Source organism: Branchiostoma lanceolatum, chromosome 13, assembly GCF_035083965.1.
Source record: "Branchiostoma lanceolatum isolate klBraLanc5 chromosome 13, klBraLanc5.hap2, whole genome shotgun sequence".
In the NCBI taxonomy this organism is placed as follows: domain Eukaryota; kingdom Metazoa; phylum Chordata; class Leptocardii; order Amphioxiformes; family Branchiostomatidae; genus Branchiostoma; species Branchiostoma lanceolatum.
Window position 1 is genome coordinate 9226573 of NC_089734.1, and position 22166 is coordinate 9248738.

General features: G+C 41.3%; 4 protein-coding genes across 5 annotated transcripts in view; 2 read left to right on the top strand and 2 right to left on the bottom strand.

Moving 5' to 3' along the window:
- On the top strand, positions 1-9889 carry LOC136447631 (urea transporter 1-like). The gene is made up of 10 exons (XM_066446672.1): positions 1-185; positions 664-781; positions 1155-1288; positions 1619-1826; positions 2418-2565; positions 2926-3060; positions 4988-5202; positions 7060-7191; positions 7632-7705; positions 8144-9889. The coding sequence occupies exons 1-10, from the start codon at positions 1-3 to the stop codon at positions 8238-8240; spliced, it is 1446 nt and encodes a 481-aa protein (XP_066302769.1). The 3' UTR covers positions 8241-9889.
- LOC136447923 (potassium channel subfamily K member 10-like) lies at positions 3630-5834 on the bottom strand. Its single transcript, XM_066447063.1, has one exon. The coding sequence runs from the start codon at positions 5484-5486 to the stop codon at positions 4377-4379; it is 1110 nt and encodes a 369-aa protein (XP_066303160.1). The 5' UTR covers positions 5487-5834; the 3' UTR covers positions 3630-4376.
- Positions 8858-11735, bottom strand: LOC136447924 (partner of Y14 and mago-like). The gene is made up of 3 exons (XM_066447064.1): positions 11604-11735; positions 10454-10550; positions 8858-10154 (listed from the first exon to the last, which is right to left on the bottom strand). Exons 1-3 carry the CDS (start codon positions 11647-11649, stop codon positions 9698-9700), a joined length of 600 nt encoding a protein of 199 aa, XP_066303161.1. The 5' UTR covers positions 11650-11735; the 3' UTR covers positions 8858-9697.
- LOC136447921 (tubulin monoglutamylase TTLL4-like) overlaps positions 11635-22166 on the top strand; it is a 20846-nt gene continuing 10314 nt past the window's right edge. The window contains exons 1-4 of one of the 2 annotated variants that reach the window (XM_066447061.1): positions 11635-11737; positions 17589-19016; positions 20751-20891; positions 21258-21349. In XM_066447061.1, the coding sequence (XP_066303158.1) occupies positions 17725-19016; positions 20751-20891; positions 21258-21349 (1525 nt within the window). In that variant the 5' untranslated portion in view covers positions 11635-11737; positions 17589-17724. Of the gene's footprint in view, positions 11738-12160; positions 12293-17588; positions 19017-20750; positions 20892-21257; positions 21350-22166 lie in introns of those variants that run through there. The other variant, XM_066447060.1, reaches the window with a different exon arrangement.

A 22166-nucleotide genomic window follows, 5' to 3' on the forward strand; every position in this document is an offset into this window, starting at 1 on the left:
ATGGCGGCTGAGGCGGTGGAAGTGGAAGAAAATGCGAACGTGCCCGTAGACGAGTCTAGATGTGTGTTTTTCCGTTACGTCTGTGGCGACATGAGGCCGCTGAAAGTGTGGCTGGAGGGGAAGCCCGCCCCGGTACGGTTCCTGGACTGGTACGTGAGGGGCGCCACTCAGCCACTGTTCCTGAGGTACGTTTGTGTTGTTACCTCCATGGAAATGGAGACTTTGTGTGTGTGTGTGTGTGTGTGTGTGTGTGTGTGTGTGTGTGTGTGTGTGTGTGTGTGTGTGTGTGTGTGTGTGTGTGCCTGCGTGTCTTTGTGCTTCCGCCTATTTGTAGTTAGCATAATTCAGAAACCTTTGGATGAATCGTGATGATTTTTAGAATGTGAGTAGGTCTTGGAAAGACAAAGGTCACGGTCGACTTTCAGGGCCATTTGACGGCTTTCTTTGGTTCTGCAGCAAAATTCGAACTTCCGGTTTGCCATTGCTTACAAGTCCTGACCGCAATATTCGGGAGTTATGGTGGGATTTTTTTCAGTGAGTATTCTACATATCGAGCGATAGCTATCACATAGCCACATGCGATAATCACTCTCACTAATGCGACCCTCTCACCAATGCAACTTCTGGTTCATCTCTTGAATTTCTATCTTCCCTCGCCTTCAGTAACCCCCTGGGCGGTGTTCTGGTCATCAGCGGGCTGCTGGTGGAGAGTCCGTGGATGGGTCTGTGCGGACTGGTCGGGCTGCTCTTCTCCACCCTTACAGCTGTCATCTTCCGTCAGGTACTCAGGACATTGCATGTAGCTCAAGATATCTAAATCAACTAACGGAAGTCGATCGCAGTACTGCTTTACTAGCTTTGTCACTGGGTCGCCATAAATAACAGATCATGTCTTCTCCAAGCGGAGGTTTCGGTCGGGAGGGGGGGTCTAGGAGTGGCCGCCATTTTTATATATACACCCTTCGTTAAAAATCGAAGACAGACGTCGACGTTAAAAATCGCGGCAACTCCTAGCCCCCCGACAGAAACCTCTGTTTGAAGAATATAGCCTGAGTACCATTCTCCGTAGTGACCGCTGGCTAAACAAAATTGTTTGCTAACCACGTTATGAAGAATACAGATCATGATGTTCTTTGTTTTTGCATGGCCTTTAGGGTAAAGGCTGTGTTGAGAGTGGAGGAGGCGGCTTTAACGGACTGCTGACGGGACTCCTGCTAGCCGCCCTGTCCCGGGATCCTGACTGGCACGGACTGACGATTGTTCCAGTCATTGTCATGGCAATCATAAGGTAACAGAAGTAACACGTCTTTGAAATTTTAATAGTTTGCATCGATCGCAATGGCAAAGTCTGTGTATTTATGTATGTGTGTAACCATGTATGTTGACATAGTGTTTTAACTTTTGTTTTATATCTATGTTTTTGAGTGGAAGGCTTTATACAAGCAATATGCTTCTTGCCTAATACTCGCCTAAAATATATCTGAATAGATAAAGATAAAATGACAAAGTCGCGTCCTGGTTTTACATGGAAAACAAGTTTCACGTAACAGCTGACTTATTTTTTAGTATTGTGGTAGCTGAGAAGGAATCCTTTAATAGAAATGTTCATGTTCGGCAGCACGTTTGTGAACAGCGGTCTGTCGGGAATCCTGGGGAAGATGGAGCTGCCGTCTCTCAACCTGGCCTTCAACGTGGCTGTTCTAGTCTACACCACGGCGGCGGGACCTCGGGACAGCTACCCGCGGCTGTACCGGGCAGGTGAACAGCAGCTGCTGCCCAACCAGACAGCTAACCTGACAGCTGCAGACCAGATAGACTGGATCAGGGTTCGTTGATAAGAGAACCGTTATATTATGTTCCCCTGTAGATGTTACAAATTCCACAGGTCTATCCCTGCCTCTCTTGAGGTTTACATTGACAAATATATACACAACTTCATTCACTGTACAGGTAGATTCTCGTAATTGATATATCACCAACTTGTCTTGTTTACATTCATTGTTTCTTTGATCCATTTTATAATCATGTATGTACTTTGTCATGATGTTTTACTCTTGTTTTATATTCATGTTTTCGAGTAGAAGGCGTTATATAAGCAATTGTGCTTATTGCCTTATACTCGTTAAATATATGTGAATAAATAAAAATGAAACATTTATATTAAGAGCCTGGTCACATTCTTCGTACGGTTGTTGTGCGATCGCAAACTGAGGACATCCTTGGGTAAGTCGTGCACGTGTTGTAAGAAATAGATTAGCTGTCTTGTTGCGGAAAAGGCTGTCTTAGATCCTTGTCACCTTTTGGTTCTGGCACACCTTGTTTGCTAATCGTACGATGACCTACTACGAATGTAACCGGGTCGTATATATAGCTGATAAAACTAACCAAATAGAGACAGTCGTGTTATTGTTGTGCAGGTACTGCAGGCAGTGCCGGTCGGCGTCGGGCAGTGTTACGGGTGTGGCCAGGCGGTCGCGGGGGGTCTCATCTCCGCCGGGATCCTGGTGTCATCTCCCATGGTGTTCTATCACTGCGTCATGGGCGCTGTCATCGGCATTGGCACGGGTAGGTTGGGTAATGTTGTCGTTGTTCACCTTGTAGTGCCTACTGGTACATAGGTCATCAAGTATCCTTGCTGTTTCTGTAGCAGGGTATATTTTTGCAGGAAGAGGTTGCTAACCCTCCCCCGCTTTTATGTGCTCAAGGCACCTCTTCGAACGCAGAACCTTTTACGTCCCTTTCGAAAGACAGGTACAGCCCCAACCGAGATGCCCTGTTTCAGGATTGGGTAATGGGCACCCTTAATCACTTATGGTAGTGTTTGTAAGCTTTTTTTTAAGGTCATTTATCTGCGAGTAGACAAGACAGTAAGAATTGCGATTTAGGAGGCTAATATTAACAAATCCTGTCTGTTTGTCGCATCAGCTCTCATCCTTGGCGTCCCCCTCCACTGGGTCTACTCAGGCGCATGCGCATACAACTCGGTGCTGGGCACGGCGGCTGTCGGGGGTGTGTTCTACGTGCTGACGATTCAGAGCCATCTCCTCTCACTCGTCTGTGGTACGAACCTTCCTCTCTAGGATATACACACGATTCTTTCTTCCTCACATGTAAACATAAATGTGCTTGGTGTTGGTGTACGTTTCATGTTTGTACATAATCTCATCTAGGAAGTCCTGTCATATCTTTTTTATACTGCTTACTGTGTCGTGCAACCTTTACTAGCCGTCGGTTTGTTGTCAGAACAGTCCGGGCACACCAGCCATCACTACACAGAGGCGGCGACCGGTATAGACTTCCTGACACTTTTAACCAATTGCTGACGGAAAGGCTAAATCTATTAATCTCCAAGCAGATGTACAGGTGGCAAAACAATATTCAAATGCCGGAAACAGTATCGAAATGGCCACAGGGGCCAGTTGGATACTGGTTGGACCCTTTGCTTGCCACCGGTAGGTCTGCTTGGAAATTAAGCTCTATAGCGGACATTCTGAACATGCCTCCCCTTAAAACCCCTTAGCGCTCAACGTGGTTCTAGACATTGCACAAAAGACATTCTGTCAAATATAACAAATATAATGACATGACAATGCACAAACAGGCAGAAAATCCACTAGAGCGTATTGTTGACAGTTATAGTTTTAATTTAGGATACTATATATATCATAACAATACAGAGACTGTACAATTCCACAGGACACTACATGTCGTGACATCGATCATTTAGTGTAACAAAGGAATAATGAAGTAGTAGCGCTGCTATAAGCGCGCAAACATCTGCTGCTCATAATAGTGTACAATGCATGATATGTACAATATATACATATATATTTATGTAAGACCCAAAACATACCTAGACGTAACCCTAACATCCTAACAGTGCTAAATAGAACCGGGAAGATCACAGTAACTTTCTGCCTACGAATACTACAATATGACAATATTGGAAAGACTTCAACATGGCCTGGTGCACAAATTGAATAGTAATGTAGCAATTATATATATACATAGATAGACGCCATCACAAAGTCATAACCACGTCACCAGGATGTCATTATTGTTGTAATATTTGGAGGTTACTCATGTAACACAAACAAAAATGAACACATGTATAAAACTACAGTAAATACAATTCCTAAAGATATTTTCAAATATTTTTGCCCAAATACACATGGACATTTTATACATGTATTATTTCGCCCCTCTTCCTTCCTATTTCCCTCACATATTGAGATATCTGTCAAGACTTTTGCATAAGAGTTTAGTCAAGACCGCTGTCCTTGCTTGTATCAACCTTCTTGTTGTTTAGTTTAGTGGTGTCTCTTCCACGTTCAATGTAGTTGGATAAGTAACAACGCTAAAGTGTGGTGTTTTGTCTAGTCCACCGTCGCCATCCCGGTAGGTTCAGTCGGTTCCACGTGTGCAACATGAATTCTCCTCACCCTCCGCTTTCCAATCGCGCTGTTGTTCCATTTCGCTGAGGTGACTTCCCTCACCCTGTCCTTGGCTGTCTTCACCCGTTCTTCTAACTTACTCCGTCCGTCCTGAATGGCCTTTGTCATCAGGTAAAAGATCACGGAAAAATACGACAGCCCGATATACAACCAGCACAACCGTGCGATGACATACGCCGTGCTGTAATCAACTCCTTTCCGTCTATTCGCCATGAAGTCACCAAATCCAACGGTGCTCAGAGTGACGAAGATGTAGTAAAAAGACTCGGTGTACGACCAATCTTCAACGTGAACAAACACAACGGCAGGAACCATGACAAACAACAGATTTCCAACTGTGAGATAGAAAGCAACTGTTGCTCTCTCAACGTTTTTCGGGCTCCAGTTATGGGGAACTCGCGCTGTGATGAAGTCTGCTGTTAGCTGGACTTTCTCCTTCATTGCTTCTCCCACGATGGCAAAGATAACAACTGTAAAGGGGATGCCGAATAGTCCGTAGAAGATACAAAACAGCCTCCCCCCTTCTGTTGCAGGGGAGAAGCGCCCGTACCCGATGGTAGTTAGGACCGTCATACAGAAGTGGTTCGTCTTGGGGAAGATCCATTCCTCCGGAGTGTTGTTCTTCTCCGTGCTGTGCGGGTCGATGCCGGTTTTCGTGGCCAGTTCGGCCATGCTCGTGACGTTCCGTATGAGGTTGTCGAGTTCTCTCGCGGATAAAAGTATCCTCGGGACATCCGCGATACGTGCCGTATCCTGGCTGTTAGACAGTTCTTCAAACCTTTTCTGGGTCGTGCCTGTGATGTTAGCAAAGTGCGAGGCCAAGTCTAGATTTAGATTTTCTGTAGCGTTGTCTTCCAAGCAGTGATGGTCGCTATTGGGACACATGATCGAGTCTACCAGTCGGTGAGTTGAGAACACCAGAGCCCTTCGCTTAGCCTCCTCCTCTCGTTCAAGGATGTCGAAAATGCCTGCCCCGAACATGTGGTATGCCATAAAAATGAAAGTAAGTATCGATGCCACTATTTTGCCCATGCTGTCCACTGGTAAGAAAACGTCGCGATGATTACTCCTTTAAAGCGCCAGGCCTTCGATGCATCAGAAGATAGCGATGCCTCTACGGTCGTTGCGACATTGCCATACAACACCTAATGGTGAGACCGTGTCCTTCTTTTGAAACTCCACACGTCCTGTCTGAGTCAAAATATCCAAAATTACCGGTAGACATCCACATATGATGAACTTATGTCAATAGGAGCACTTTCACTTTATACTGATGTCATGATGCATGAAGATCATAAAAAAAAAGGCAGTTTTTGGACAAAAACCGGAGCGTACGGGGTCTGAAAGCTCCAAACATCTGTCTATTTTCCACTGCGCACCTGTATCCTAGGTATGACGTGTTTGTGTGTGTTGCCCGTTGCTCCTTTAGAAAACACCTCATCAATTTGTTGGTGGCATAATTACTTTGTGCTTTTGTTGGGAGGGTTAGTAGGGATCGTTCTGAAATTCGCAAACCAAATCTTCTCTCGTATAGTAAGGCTATATCGATTGCGCAACGACATTGAGAAACTTTGTCACACCAAAACATCAAAATGAGAAGGCCGCATAATACAATGCTGAGAACTGGAGGAATCGAATCACCTGCTAGTTTTTTTTTTTAGTAAGACGTACCTGCACCTACTCATTTGATGCTCCGCCATCATCAGTTGTGCTCTTTGGAGTAGACCACCTTCTGTTTGTCGCACACTTGTTTTTACGTATGTAAAGCGGTAAAACTTTTACAAATCGCTTAATGATTAGATGGCGTTGTCCGATTCCTGTGTTCATGACGGGAAAACTGTGTGTTCCTCTGGCTATTGTGTATGAAATAGCAAAGCGAGTACGAAAATCATCCAACCTTTTTTTGTGTGTGACTACCACTACTTCTACGGTTTCTCCTTTGCTTTGTGAAATATTACAAACTTGTCTGGGTGGTTTAATCGTTGATGCGTATAGACATCTAAAGAATTTAACCACATAGAGGTTTACAGTCTGTTTCAATTCAGGAAAGTGAGCTTGTTCAGGAAGGGATTGTGAACGTTTGAGACTAGATCACAAAAACAGGCGTGTACTGGCATGACCTTGTGTTATAGTGGGTGCATAATGTGTAATGAAAGGACAGTCGAGTGTACCATGTGTACAACATATTAATAATTCACGAAATAAGCCAAGCATCACTGACACTAATAACTGGTATATTGTTACCTCACGCTAATTATCGGGACACATATAGTGATAGAAAATATGCCCATTTGTTGAGCTGATCTGTAAGCAAATGTATGATGTTTCCCCGAGCACGTTTAGTACTTCTCTCTGAGGTTACGCTATGGCTTGTTTTGGACGTCTTTTTCAGCCAGCGGCTGGCGGCCCTCCAGAAAATGGCAAAATAGAAAGTCCAATAAAAACGACCTGAAAAGACGTCCAATACAGGTCGGAGCCTAGCCTCTGCTTGGAGAGTAGTTGAATACATATTTCAAGTTGTGCGGTTTTTGACGATGTGACGACGCATCAAATTCCAAACAACAGGCAAAATACCACACTGGCCTTCACATTGCATTGAAGATAGATCGAACTCACCTATGTTGTATATAATATCATGTATGCACCAGTGAGTGCAATAAAAGTTTTATTGCCGTTTTGTTACCCAGGTATTTTCTGTGCACTACTCTGGGCGGGCATGACTGACGTCTTTGCCATGGTAAGTGTTCTCATCATGTGTTTATGTCTTAAGGTTTATGGCACCTTCTGATCAAAAACAGATTGTAACTTTGCTGTACCTCCGAACCACGTTGAGAGGATTTTTCAGGAAATTGACATTCATCATTAACATCTTTTGGTGTTTTTTATTTATATCTAATGAGGCGTATTTTGAAAAAAAAAAACGCTTTCCGTTATTTTGAATACAAGTGTATGGAAAAAAGGTGGAAGTACATATAGAGGATGTCAAAAACGATTAGCTTGTACAAAAAAGTTGGTGAAAAAATATGCATGAAGTGTTGACACGAGAAAAAATAATACACCCTCTTGCTTCTTTCCTGGTCTGTTCGAAGTGCATGCAATCTGTCCCATTCTCTAAATGTCATCATGTACGAGGTAAAGTTTATCTAAATCTGATGTCAGTTTTCTCTCCTTGTTCAGCTGGACCTACCAGTCCTTGCCTTCCCCTTCTGTCTGGGAACACTCCTGTTCCTGGGGGCAACATCAGAGAGCAGGTTTGTGTCGCCATAGTGACCATACACTTCTACATGGTTATGTATTTGTGATAAAACTTGAACTTCAAAATGTAAAGCAGTCATCCTCAATTGAGGCGAAGCATATTGCTTTATCAAGTAGCTAGCAGTAGTGCAGTACGGCTTTAATAATAACCTGCAAAGCCTTTACTGTGGCCCATGCTTTTTAGCCAAGCACACCGGGTCACTTCTTCTCACACTTGGCAAGTGTGTTGGGTCCTTTTACGTGCAGAGGTTTAGGCTGAGGCTTACACCAGAAGCTCCGTCATACACAGGGCTGCCAGGTTTAAGTCACCATCCAAAATGATGACTAACGAAAAGGTATTACACTTTGCCTCATTATGAGTATAGACCTTACCTTTAAACACATTGCTGACATGGAATCATTTATAGTATATGAACAAACTTTCTCATCCACAGGGCGCTACAGAAGGTTCCACTGTCACATGTGACCTATCCAGAAGAACACCGTCGTCGCTTCAAAAGAAATGTGATCGTACCTGCCAACCCTAACTAACGGAGCGACAACCTCCACATGTGACAAAACCTGGCTGACACGGCAAGCTGGGTTGAATTTCGTCTCCAATCAGATGTTGGCAGAAAAGATCATGATGTCATCTGTTTGTCCTGTTTTGTGTTTCCACATCTAGCTGTCAGAAAAATGGGGCAGCCTTGAAACATGACAATCTTCAATGACAATGACCTGTCACTACATCTTCTTGGAGATGAGACTATGTAATACTGGTAACCCCCTCTCACTCGATAAAAAACATGATAGTAAAAAGAAAATAATGTATCAGATTCTATAATCCTGTTCTTGTACTTGAGGTGGCTGTCATTTTCTAATGTATCAACCAACAATCTATACAGTCAGTGCTTTGGTAATATGGTACTAGTATATGATTGTAAGTATCCTCAGAGTCTGTCAGAAAAGTATAGACAGTATCTTACATGACCAGTGTTCTGACATATTAATATCATTGTTATATTTGATATAGCATGGTAGAACTAGTATACTACCTGCAAGTGGAAATAGCATTCAGTATATACTACAAATACTAAGACACTTCAATATTTCCAAAATCCAAAACGTATGCAAATACATGCAACTCAAATAGACACAACAACAGCAAATCAGGTTGGGGGATGACAAGGGTTCTTTTATTGCTAATTACATGATCAAAAGATTCACTTTAAGGAATGTGCTATATTTTTTTGTTACTGTTCTTTCAATTCAGAGTACAAAAGTTCAGACTAGACTAGACTAGACTGCAGTCACAATGCACTAGTACTAGTGTATATTTGTAACATGTTAGAGTCTGACATTTAGATGGTAAGTTCATAACAGATCTTTCACTGCTCGACTTCAATTAATTGTCTTCTCTCACGCACCGTGCTTGAAGTCAATGTTGGTCGATCCAAAGGATACATTGCTTGGTCATATCTAGCTACAACATTTATGGCACATGATGGATTATGCTACATTTTAACTATCTAGTAACAACAAACAAACTGTAGTGTTCAATGTACGGTCCAATTCCTCAAATCACTTATCTATACAATGCTAATGCCAGTTTGTGAAACTGCTACTATGTAGATAAAGACCTGGCTGAGCAAAGTACCAAAAGCTACAATGTTTTCTAAGCAATCATTCTTTCTTGATGACATGCAATACTCTTACACCAATATGTTAAACAGTTTAAAATTACAATTTTATTAGTGCCTAACATCATACATACAGTCTCAGGCAAAGACATATCATGTATATTTCTTACAGTAAGGTACACATCAAAGTGTTTAACCACTATAATTTTAAGGTACAAATTCACACTTATGAGAAGAAATCAAAAAGATTTCAGGACTCTCATTTTTTCCTTTGTATGGACAACAAGTATGTTTTAAGAATTCCAGACCTTTCTGTGTACTATTTCAACTTTGTCTGGAAACTGAGTTTCAAGTCTGATAGTAAAGTAGTTATGAGCCTACTTGCTTTTCTAGTTCTCTAATCTCCTTCAGAATATCTGATTTTCTTTGTATCTTTTCTAGCTGCGTTTTGTCTGGCTTAGCTATCTCTCCTGATTCTATCTTTGCCTCTAAGTCTTCAATCTGGCGTAACTTCTTTTTCAAGTTCTTCAACTTCTTAGCTGGTTCTGCGGTGCTGTCTTGTGATTGGCCATTGTTTATCTTGGCTTCCTGCGATTGGTTGGCTATATTGACCTGTTCTAACCCCTGGGTGACTGGACCGACCCCTCCATCTCCCTGCTGTTGTTTTTTCTTCTCTTTTCTTTTGGCGTTTTTCTTAGCAGCTTTTGACATGCCGGCATATTTGTCTTCCTCTGACATTTGCTTCACTTCTTCCTCAGGGTCTGGGTAAAACCCTGGGGGAAGAGTTGGCTTGCTCTTCATCCACTGAGTTCCCTTACTCTCGTAACTACAGACACAAAAACAGTAAGACAAAAGGTTTACCGCTACAACACAAGTAGCAGGACAACGACTACCATTACTACATTATGAGCCTTTTGTGTTAAAGTAACCACTTCTATTTCACAATATCAAATTCTTGATACAGGTATTGAAAAATAATTTACAATGCAAGGGCCCTACATACAAGTTACCCTAGAAATCTATATGCCACTCCAAATTTGTTTAGGTTAGTCCTGTTATTTGAATGCTTGTATCTCGTACTCTGTTTTCATCGATGACAAAGATAAGTGTGAGGCTTCAACTTACACCGGTACTTCCTCCTGGGGCACATAGCCTTGCTTGACCCTCCTTGCCTTCCGCCATGTGCCGTCAGGACGCTGGCTGGCAGGGATGAACTTCTCACCTGTAGTGTAACGTTATCATATCAGGCATTAAGGTTACACATGTTATGTTATGTGACAGCTTGACAAGTTTACATGCTAACGTTGTTTGTATTAAAAGTTTGAGACTAATGAATGTTATTACGATTGACACTGATTCTTTGCTATATGCTAATAACCATAATGTGTCAGCATAAGAATCTTATGAAAATCATAGCATGCCTGGATATCTCTTGATCATCGCGTAATATTTATAATATACATGTGTACTGGGGAGTTAGGTGTAGCCTACAGAATAGTATGCCAACGGTTATCCAACATCTTGACGCATGCGGTGAGGCCCATAAATTTGGCCTTATTGAAGGAAGGTAAAGCAGTTTTATCTCACGGAAAATCGGATTTTGAAAGTCATTTTACAACACGATTAGTTCAAACAACATTATCATATAGCAACGTCCATTATGCAAAAATACAACGTCGTTGTGATGTGAGAACTCACTGCAAATCGTCACGCTATCGGCACGCCTGGGGGATCATCATTAGGCTCGTTTTTGCATGGTTTTAAAAGCTCAAAGTATGAAGTTATGACGCAAATGTGCTAAACAGTGTTAGTAAATGTCACTACCATGAAGATTTCAGCATTTATCTATTTCCACTTTTTTGGCCATAAAACTGCTTTACCTTCCTTTAAACTATATTTGTAGAGTAGAGTACTAGTACTAGTAGGGTATCTCCCTGTCATTACAAACGATACAATCCCTTGTAGTTGTGGTGACTCTTGGAGGAATCTTTTGCTAGTAGCCTTCTTGTGGAGCTATATAGAAGGCTACTAGTAAAAGCAGGCCTTTAAGAATCACCAAGGCCAAAAATTATTCCTTGACCCATGCAAAGAGTTACGTTCAGGAAGCTCCTATGCTCGGCACCTCATGGTTTAGAACGTGATTAGCGTCACTTTACCATCTCAAACAGTCACCAAACTTCCTCAAGATGATTCGTATAAACTACCACATAACTTACAAGTGTTATAACCCTATAATATTTGAGGGATCGACGAAAAATAAGGTTTAAACACTGACCAGTTACATCATCTCTGACGGCCTCCGCCATGTTTTCCTGAAGCATAGTGGGATAGCCGTGTCAAAGGTCAAATTCACGGAAGTTAGAATTCCGACAGGACTTTGCCGGCTGCGTATACTTCTGCTCCTTACAGGTGAGATATTGTCCCACTAGTTAGCCTAACTATCCCATTTATGGTTTTGTTTCATAAACAGTAATCTTGTGATTACTATGGAAGAGTTTGGTAAGTTGCAGCAAAGTTTTGTTTTAAGTTACGGAAAGTATAAATAATTTATTATACCATGTGCTTCAACCACAAGGCGATCATACAGTGACACACTCACAAATATGAAACAACTCTTATTTATTTGGGAAACATAATCCGTGAAGTTCAGCCAGGGGTCGGTCGCCGGTCAGGTCAGAGTTTTGAACAGCGGGGGCCGGTTCGTTCTGCCCGCCTATTGTGTCCCATGGGGAGGGTAAACAAACAGGTGAGAAGGCGGCAGTACAAAAGGCCGGCGGCTCACCTGTCCATTGGCTCACCTGTTGGCACGTGACCGCCGTTGCCATGTCAGGAGCGCGAAACGAAGTGTCAGCTTTCAGTGGCGCTCACCTGTTCGACTAAGCGTACCTGTCGGGAAGTTGAAGGGTTTCCTTTTACTGTACACCTTAACATGGACGGTTTTGGGACAGACACGATGTTCTTAAGGTAGGCAAGGACTCATTTGTATCCATAGAAGATTAACATTGTCTGTACACACCTCCTATATACTGTAAACACCTGCTATATATCCTATACTTATGTACAGTCAGCAATCTTAAGATCGATGTACATACCAGCACACAGCATATGCCAAGATCATGATTTATAAAGTAAGGTCAGTGTTGGTGTTGTTTAAGTAGTACTTAGATCTTGATATATTGAGCTGAGAAGAACTTGTGGAAGGGGCAAGTGTTTGATTTGTATCTGTTGTTGTGTTTTGGGCCTCCTCGGTAAACGTATGTTGTGACATTATGGAGTTGGCCAATGTAACGGAATTGTTATGCAGAGTTTGATGCACACAATCGACAATCAGAGCTAGGATAGTAGTTTTGTTTGGCATTATAAACTTTGCCCATCTATCAAAAATCCTTCCTTGCAAACCTGTCATGTTTTGCAGACTTTACAACAAGAGCAAAGCTTATATTCAGGTGTAACGCTAAACTGTCGAAACATTGACATAGAAGACATAACTATAGCCCGGTGTGTCTGTCATTGTTGATAGGTAAGGCGATAGGGCCTGTTTTAGTGACACAGACTGAAGGATACACTGGCCAAGGCTGCTTTGCTTCAAGTGTTTTGTATACTGGATCATATGATAAGTGTTGTGGGGGGTAGAGCTTTGGTTCAGAGACTTTTAAGAACAGGTCAATTCTTTGGAAGCCTCAGATCCATCCAGTTCCTTTATAACACCAGTATATATCACCTGCCGTCAAGGTAGAAATCTGCTCTTTCTAGCTTCAAATATACTAGTATATGTGCTGAGCCTTAAAGTTAAACTACATGTGCTATCAAGATTTTCAATGTCTTTATATTATAAAAATGTGGACATAACTTTCATTATGTGCTTGTCAGAGTGACATAAGACATCACTATAGGAATCTGTTACCATAGTTGCTATATATTAACTTTAAGCAAACAATGTGTGGCCAAGGACGTTCAATTCTGCCCCCCCCCCCCCCCCCCCCAGTTCTGTTTTTAATCTCAAAATTGATGATTTACGATGACAGAGTTTCTATATGTACACTGCTACAGCCAAACATGAAGTCAGGGGCAGCACAGATAGGATCATAAATCAAGTCACAGTAATACATGCTCATGGTTCACACTGGAACGCACTTACATATGGCAACTTCACTGTAGCAAAATACTTGAAATAATTCTGTTATTCCAAGTGCGTACAAATGTACGTAGTCACCCATTAGGCTAGCCTTAAGTGTCAATTGTGGCTACTACTAAAGCATTTACAATGTGAGTCTGCAAAGAAAAGCTTTCCAACCAGTATGCTTAACAGAATACCAAATGTCAAACTGAAAAGTACTTTAGGTAACATTAGACTTTCACTTACAACCTTGATCTCTTTGAGAGCATTTTATTCAAGTTGTTCCCGCATGTGCAGACGTCGTAAATGCATATTTTTCTAGTCAGACTCTTGTATAGTCTGGCATATTAACTTGTATTGTGGTCGGGTTTCAGACATTTGCTGCTAGCTTTGTTTTGTTGTTTTGATGTGCCTTTCAAATAGATTAAAAGTCAGTCAGGCATAAAATTTGTCTTGTAGCTATTTGTTCCTACATGTCTAGAGCAACCTTATTCAGTTACTGTCTCACATATTTACATGTAGGTAAAACCTTACATCGGTTCTCTATATGGAATTACACTTCAGACAGTTCTATGCTTCACTGAAAGGGGAAGAGTCAGTTTGATGCATTAACTTAAAACATGCTATTTTCCAATTTGTCTTTTAAGATAAATGATGCTTTTTTCAGGGTTGACGTGTTCAAGATATATGTATCTTTGTCTTTGTATGAATAACATATACATGTGCATTTTTGTATGTCATATTAGATGTTATATAGATTCAATACAGAAGAGTGAATTATTATACAATAAGTGTAGAGACAGGCCTGTTGTCAAGACAACAAAACATGATCTAATCCCGAGGGTTAACATTGTACTTAAATTACCAAAAGCTACTTGATGTTGCAATTTATGCTGGCACAATGGTTTCGTTACATATTGTGCACATCTCTTCGATCTATTCTGATACATGTATATAATAGTATACAAGTAATACATTAACAAGCAATTCCATATGGTACCAAAGCAAGTAACTATGACAAAAGCAAGTAACCTAGCTCATTTTGATTCTTTCTTTCTTTCTGGTTACTATTACACAAATATATATATAATTTACCAGAGTGTATTCATGCTATACTAGTAGATAAATTGATGATTCCTGACTGTAATCTATTTTGGTGCCATTTGATTGTTGAAATTTCCCTGTTGCTAGACCCTCTGCGTGCTTGGCAAACAAAGGCCTGAATAGCCAATATCAAAGGTAATTATGTCATTTGTTGAAGGTTCTATAATGTAACAATACCGCACCTGTAATAGTTAAACCATTTTTCTAGATGACTACACTTTAAGTTGATATGTACATACACTTCTAAAGGCAAATTTAGTCTAGAATGTATGACATTTTTTTTTACAGTGAATTACCATACTTTAGCTAAGTTTATGGATTTTTTTTCTTTTTGTTTCCAAGATTCCTGAAATGAGAACTTTTGTTTGCCATGTTATTTTTTAACCTGGCTATTTAAAAGATTCCAATTCACCGTGGTAACCAATGGCAGAAATACATGTACATGGTTAAATTAACCTAAGCGTCGAAACTAGCAAAGATTTGTAACTTAACAATTCACATTAAGTCTGTAGACCTTCCAGTGCCAAGGCCAATTAGAATAAAGCCTTACAATTGGTCTGTTACTCTGAAAGAATTACTATGTCTCTTTACCTACTGGGTGCTAGGATAGAGGTCACAACGTGAAGAGACTTCAAGTGAGAATGACATGTGTGAGACTTGTTTGGGGGTGGGTCACTGGGAAGACGCTATCAACAGATAAACACACAATGTAAACACATTGCAATTCTGATGGGCCGACTCTGTGTACAGTACACCTGTACAGATATCTCACAGGTAAACACTAAACAAACGCAGGGCTGATGCAGAGGGTGGTGGAGGTGGGATTCTGTTACCTGTGCTTACATGTTGACAACAATTGTATTTTATCAGTAAGGCTAGCAATACCGTCTGCTTGTACCTGAGTTGACCTTCTAAGTTCTAGTAGTAGATCTAGTAGTACAAGACATTCTATTCTAATGAGGTTAAAAGATATTAGATTCTGATTATAACAAAGAGAAAATGTAAAGGAATCAGGGACCTACATGCTAAAGTCGAATTTGAATGTTACTTGGATATATGGCCAATGAATACATGATGAAGCCTATATCTGTGCTGAAAATGGATCTACAAGATCCTTTTTTTCATTTTGAATGTTGAAGTTGAAGAGATTGTTACTCCCAGATTTTGTACACGTATACAAAGACTTAGACACAAACTCCTTATCCCACTATACAGACGTTTAAAGGGCACTTGAAAGAATTGTCCTGGCAACCTGGTATCAACAGATAATTACTCAACAAAAAAGAGTCAAAATTCAGAAGGTCATTCTTTTATCTTAATCTAACTGTGTCTATAATAAAAGAAGATGATTTTACACCTGGGTATACAAACAGGTGTTTAAGTTTCAATACAACACAGGAATGAAATTCGGACCCTGTTGTTTTGGGAACAAATAGGGATTGGTACTTTAGATGGAAGGTGGTGTTGGATTTCTCCACTTACTGCTTTGACCTAATTTTTTTGATGGTGCAACAGTTTAAAAGCTAATGTGCACCCCCTGTGGAGGAGGACTTTGGTAGGATTGAGACTTTGGGAACTCCAAATTCACTATTTTCATCTGATGGTAAATGAGATTTATTTGCACTAAGTTTGAATCTTATCATACTTAACTAATTCATAGCATGCTAGTATAGAAGGGGTTACCAATTATACTCACAAGTTGGACACAACCAAATTCTTTTAAACAACAGGTGGAAAATATCCCAAGCAAAGTATTTGTTTCGCTAAATGTAAGATCTATTAAATATGATGCATTTATTAGCATTTCTGAAATAAAGATAAGTTTAAATCTACTGTAAATTTAATCTAAAAAAAAAATCAGAAGTGTAAATACAAGGACGTTGGACTTGCTAACATCTCCAAGTGTGGCAAATTGTTTTCACTAGTTTTGACAGTGTTAGCCACTCTTGTTGGGAATGATTGACCACTGTGCACACAGTATGAACTGCCCCTACCGGAATTAGCTCCTGTCCAAGATGTTTGTCTCTTTCTGAGTCAACACATTTCAATCAGCTGTCATCTGAAGTGTTTCAAGAACTTAGAATCCTACATTTGTTGGTAGCAACATCCTAGTTCTTGTGTGAGACAAAGCCTTGTGCTTAATGTAGCAAGACGTATATACGTGACTGTTTCAGCACAAAACATTAAAGAACACCTGTCGTAAAGTAACACTATTTAAGAACATCTGTTCTGTAATAGGGTTAAACAGTTCTAAAAATCAATAAGTACAGTTCTGAGTGTGTACAAGATGGACTTTGAGACTTCTTAACCCTTGGTCGATAGACTTAAGGGTAAGACATTTCGCTTTTCAGGCCTTTGTCACTATGGCAATGTTAATACACAGAGGGGAAACATGCAGTTAGTAAGTGTATCTTTTGTTGTCTAGATTTATTTTTGCTCATTAGAAAAGTACAAAACTACAGTAGTAAAATGCACTTGATGATACTATTGGATAGCCAAGAAAATTTGAAAATATATTTTGCATATATGGTTTACAGCTGACCTGTATTGGGAGATTCAATTTGTTTTTGCAGTTTGAACTTTTCTTAATTGGACAACTTTTCATGTTGCTCAATTGTTCACCTCATAAATGTAAGAGTTTCTTTGCCAAGATCTGTTGACAAGCTTTGAATGTTGACTGTTCACTTCTCTTTACCTTGTCCTTAGCTACTTGTGCCCACTGTTTGACTGCTGTCGTTAAGGGTATGGTCCAGTTGGATAACTGTAAAGCAGCAGGCCAGTGATGAGCCATGTCCAGTGTTTGTGTTTGGGTTGGTTGATGTGAGTAAACCTATTAGCGGCTCCACATTGTCATACAGGACTCTATAAAGGAACCCTGGAGACCCCAGTTGTTTGTATTACCTGGGTACGGTCAGTGTGACGAGAATGTGGTGTTGTTTGTAAGAACGCAAAAAGATTGAGTATATCTTGGCTGAACTGTTTTTACAAAGAAATCTTCATAGCATCATTTCTAACAGTCTTCTTTTTGAAAATTTCCAGTCCTGTTGGTGAGCTGCAGCCTTGAATAAAACTGTACAGGAGGATGTGCGCGGTCAAATCTTTATAGCATTGGCAGTGCGTTGATTCTTCTCCAGACTGAAGATGGCAGACTTACGCGTCACGTAGGCTTCGTCTGATGAAGACCATGGACGCCATCACGGGAAAAGCGGGACTCGAGAAGACGCTCTCGGAGCTGGCGCTCGTCCAGAAGAAGCAGCTGCCCCTGCGCCAGCAGACTGACCGCCCCCTACTGAAGTACCCCCTGAACCACACAGTGAAGGTGCACTACTCACAACTCCACGGGCAAAAAGCAGGAGCAAACCCCGCTCCGCCCAATGGTGTCAGCTACAGGGTCGGCGCTCTCGCTGCTACGAATGCAAACACGAAATCCTCGCCCACAAAGGGTGGGTCGGGAAACCCTTACACACGACCGGTCAGTGCAAAGGATCTGGAAGACCCGACAAGTCCAGACAATAGAGGGATAAAAGCTACAAACTCTACACCAAACATGGTGACTCCAGGTAGACCGGCTGTTATACCCATCTCTGGTGCCTTCATACGTCCTAGCAGTGCCAAAATGCAGCTACAACCCAAACCGCCCAGTCAGAAAGCACAAGCTAATCGTGTGTCTCCCAGCGGTAAAGACTCTTCAGCTGGCAATAGTCCTAGAACCTCGTCCCAAGGCTCGACACCCGTCAGTCGAAGGAGCTCACAAACAAGCGGGCAATTCAACTCTGGTTCTCCAAACTCAAAGGGCAACTCCAGACGTAACTCTAATACGTCTGTTGTCAGTTCGGGTCTGCAAAACTCTTCTATCAAGGAGAACCAAAGTCAGTCCAACAGGACTTCACCCTTATCGAACAAGTCTTCCAGTACTGGAACTTCACCACAAGGAAAGGTACAAGAGTCTAATGTAAACAGTGGTACTTCCAATGCTGCTAACACAAGGAGGAGGTTATATTCAGATCCTGCTCCAGCTACCAGAAACAAGATTGACACCAACCCCATCCCACAGAAAAACTTTATGCTAGCCAATCTCAATGCTGTCAAAAGTAGGACAACATTCAGCAAAGACAATACTAGTATCACTAGTAATACCACCACAGCAAATACCAAGCCACCACTACCACCCAATGGTAAACCAAAGGTTGGTCCAAACACTTCCGCTTTGAAGAACAAACCGTTGAACTCCAGTGCTGCTAATGTGAAGACGACTGGAGTAGAAACAAAGACTACCAAACCTAATGTTGTCAGAAAGCAAAGCTCAGGGACCATCGGAGTAAAGGGAGAGGGCTCCCAACCCAGCAGTGTTAACAGTTCACCAAGGGCTAAGTTTGCAAATTCACTGCTGAATTCAAAACAAGACAAGACGCCATTTGGGAAAAGTTTGCAAGTAGCCAAGACATCTGGGACTAAAAATGTGCAGAGGTGGGTGAAGTATATTTAACTCCATGGAAAATGGAGGTATTGTTTTGGGTGTTTGTGTTTTCGGATACTAGTGGTAAGCATAATTTTAGAACCTCTGTATGGATTCTAATGATATTTCGGATGTGGGTAGGTGTAGGGAAGACTAAGTCAAGGTCGATTTTGGGTCCCCTGCTATGTTACCTTGGTACTGCAGCAGAATGTCCATTTCAGTCGAACCGCAGAGCTCTATGCGCATCCGTTCTGCGCAGCCTTCTCTAAGACGGCGTTCGCCGGGTCACGGCCGGACCCGGGTTGGACCCTGTTGCATGGGTGTAAACAACTACCTGTGGTGCAAGAAAAAGACCTCAGACCTACATAATGTTTATACTTTTTCATATCTGTAGGACTTGCCCAGTGCAGCTATGTAGATATTTCGTGTATTGCAAAATGACAGCGGCCGCGGTGGCTTTCGAAAATTAGCAATTCTTGGTCAATTTATCTGTGCTCATCTTCTTTACAGTTCACCTAGATCCAACTAGCTAATCACATAGTGCGATAGTCCATATCTTCAGCTTTAAATAGATACCAAAATACCTTGGTTTATTTGAGGAGCAACGGGTTTGCCCCCCAAAAAACTGCGACCACATGCAAATCATGGTGGTGAAATTCGAGCCTGGGCGTATCTACCGATACACACTATCCTGCGTTTTGGTTACATTTTGATACATTTCGCAAGGTGTCATAAAACTTATGTTTTGGTTTTAGAAGCTGCATGAGCACGGCTACCACATGCAATAGAAGAAGCTACATGATAATAGTCAAATACGCACAGACAGAGGGTTTTAGTACTAGGTAGCGACTTAGTAAAATTGTCAAATTTGAAGTCAATAGTTTCGAACTCCAGCGTTCGACCGATGGAACCAAGACGGTACGTTCGATTTTTTGAGCCGCGGGGTCAGGCGAGTTCAGGCGTAGTGTTGCAACTATTCAGTCGGTCTGTGGAGAAGTTTAGAAAAGACTAACGTCTAATTCTTGCAGTTGCAAATACATTTTCTGAAAAAGATTGACATTATTCAGAAGCCAGAAAAAGTGGGATTCTTGTGCACGTATGCCGATTTTAGTACATAATCTGTACGTTTTTCAAATCAAAGTGAAAGGACACTGTGTTCAATTTCTACTTCAGAAAAAGGACGCCATAAAACTGACATGTTGTTCGTTTTTTGGGGGGCAAACCCGTTGCTCCTAAAATTAACCAAGGAACTTTGGTATCAATTTAAAGCTGAAGATATGGACTATCACGCTGTGGAAATAGCTAATTGGATCTTGGTGAGCTGTAAAAAAGATGAGCACAAATAAAGTGACCAAAAATTGCTCATGTTTAGAACGCCACAGCGCTCGCTGATATTTTGTAATGCGCAAAATATCTGAATTGCTGTACTGGGCAAATCCCGTAGATGTGAAAAAGTATATACATTATATAGGTCTGAGGTATTTTTGCTGCACGACAGGCTCTTGTTTACACCCATGCAACGGGGTCAAATCCAGACGCGGCAAATACGCTATCTTAGAGAATAACGCGTTCTAGGGTGACCTGCGGTTCGACTGATTTGTTGTGTTGTATCTTTTTTCAGAAGTGCTAAGACAAGTGACATGTCATGCATATTGTTTTGGGTGAACAATTATTACCTAGTAGTATTACACACATTATGAAACCTATTTCTTGCTTCACACTTTGTCATCTTTGTCAATTTACAGAGATTTTGGCGATGGTGCAGTCTCTGCCCCCGGTAAGGAGGTAGAGCCAGTGACCTTTGACCCTGATGACATAGATGATGAGTGGAGTGATGTGGAGGAGGGGGAGGAAAATGAGGACTCCATCTATGAGGACCCAGAAGGGTAAGTTTTCTGTCTGTTTACCTTGAGATCTAGTAATGTGTTCCAAGAAAAGAGCTTATAATAATGATATGCTGATGAACCACTGAAACGCACAAGGTGAGTAGTAAAGTCTCCTGACTCTCGGGAATTGAACCTGGGCCACCAGCTCACAAACCCATTGCACTTACCACTAGGCTTAAAGGTCCAGACCAGTTAGACTTGTCAGTAAGTGGCGCTTGAACTACACTGTTAAAATACAGCTGCCATGTCTATTCAAATATCTTGAAGTCTGCTGGACAATCTGAAACAGAAAGGAAATAATTGCATTGGTCTCATACACACCACATGCACTGTCCCCTCTAACAGACACGTTGTTGTTTTCCCCAGGGAGCGGTTGCCAGGTGACGGGTGTTCTACAGAAGTGGATGATGAAGAGGACGTGCTCGATGACATCAACGATGATGTTGCATCAGATGATGGTACGTAACCATAGCAACGATATGCCATGTCTATAAAAGATCGAAGTCGGAGGTTTCCACTCACGATGATGTAATCATGATGTAATGCAGTGTATAATGCCAATTAATGCAAAAGTGATGTGTTGCCATTATGATCTGTTGAATCAATCATATTTGTACTAATATACAATGATTTGTACATACCACATGCTTAGATGCTAGGAGAGATACTCGTAGGTTGTGACAACTTACCTTGACTTGAAATGTCTTTTAAAGAAGTTGTATCTTGCTTGATGCATTTCTCTACTAGCAAATTATGGACTTATAAAGTTGCACATTGGTGGAAACACAAATGAGGACTACCTATAGCACTGCTTGTGAATTTTATACATGTACTTTGATTTACAGAGGGGACATTTGTGTCTGTTTTTTTCTTTTTGAGTAGAGATGATATTATCAGCATTCTCAAAATTCAGCACCAGGGACAGGCACAGTTGTGCAGCATGTAAATCTACAAGTCAGTGGTAAAGTAGAAATGATGATATCAGCATACTCAGAATTCAGTCCCAGGGATAGGCACATTTGTGCAGCATGTAAATCTACAAGTCAGTGGTTAAGTAGAAATGATGATATCAGCATACTGATTACTCAGAGTTTAGTACCTTTGACAGGCACATTTGTGCAGCATGTCTATCTACAAGTCAGTGGTAATGAATGATATCAAGATGAGTCTAACGTTGACCAATTTTAGTATAGCTCACATTCTGTACTTGGCTTACAGTTCATCATTTCGTATGGTGAAGTAAAGCCAGTGGCCCAGTGTATGAGGGAGCTTCAG

What these genes read in the sequence shown, in the direction of transcription:
- LOC136447631 (XM_066446672.1), top strand. Translation starts at nt 1, where the DNA reads ATGGCGGCTGAGGCGGTGGAAGTGGAAGAAAATGCGAACGTGCCCGTA. An exon ending in ACCAGATAGACTGGATCAGG is followed by an intron (nt 1,827 to 2,417) that starts GTTCGTTGATAA and finishes ATTGTTGTGCAG; the next exon opens with GTACTGCAGGCAGTGCCGGT. An exon ending in TGACTGACGTCTTTGCCATG is followed by an intron (nt 7,192 to 7,631) that starts GTAAGTGTTCTC and finishes CTCCTTGTTCAG; the next exon opens with CTGGACCTACCAGTCCTTGC.
- LOC136447923 (XM_066447063.1), bottom strand. Translation starts at nt 5,486, where the DNA reads ATGGGCAAAATAGTGGCATCGATACTTACTTTCATTTTTATGGCATAC.
- LOC136447924 (XM_066447064.1), bottom strand. Translation starts at nt 11,649, where the DNA reads ATGCTTCAGGAAAACATGGCGGAGGCCGTCAGAGATGATGTAACTG. An exon ending in CGTCAGAGATGATGTAACTG is followed by an intron (nt 10,551 to 11,603) that starts GTCAGTGTTTAA and finishes GTTACACTACAG; the next exon opens with GTGAGAAGTTCATCCCTGCC. An exon ending in CCCCAGGAGGAAGTACCGGT is followed by an intron (nt 10,155 to 10,453) that starts GTAAGTTGAAGC and finishes TTGTGTCTGTAG; the next exon opens with TTACGAGAGTAAGGGAACTC.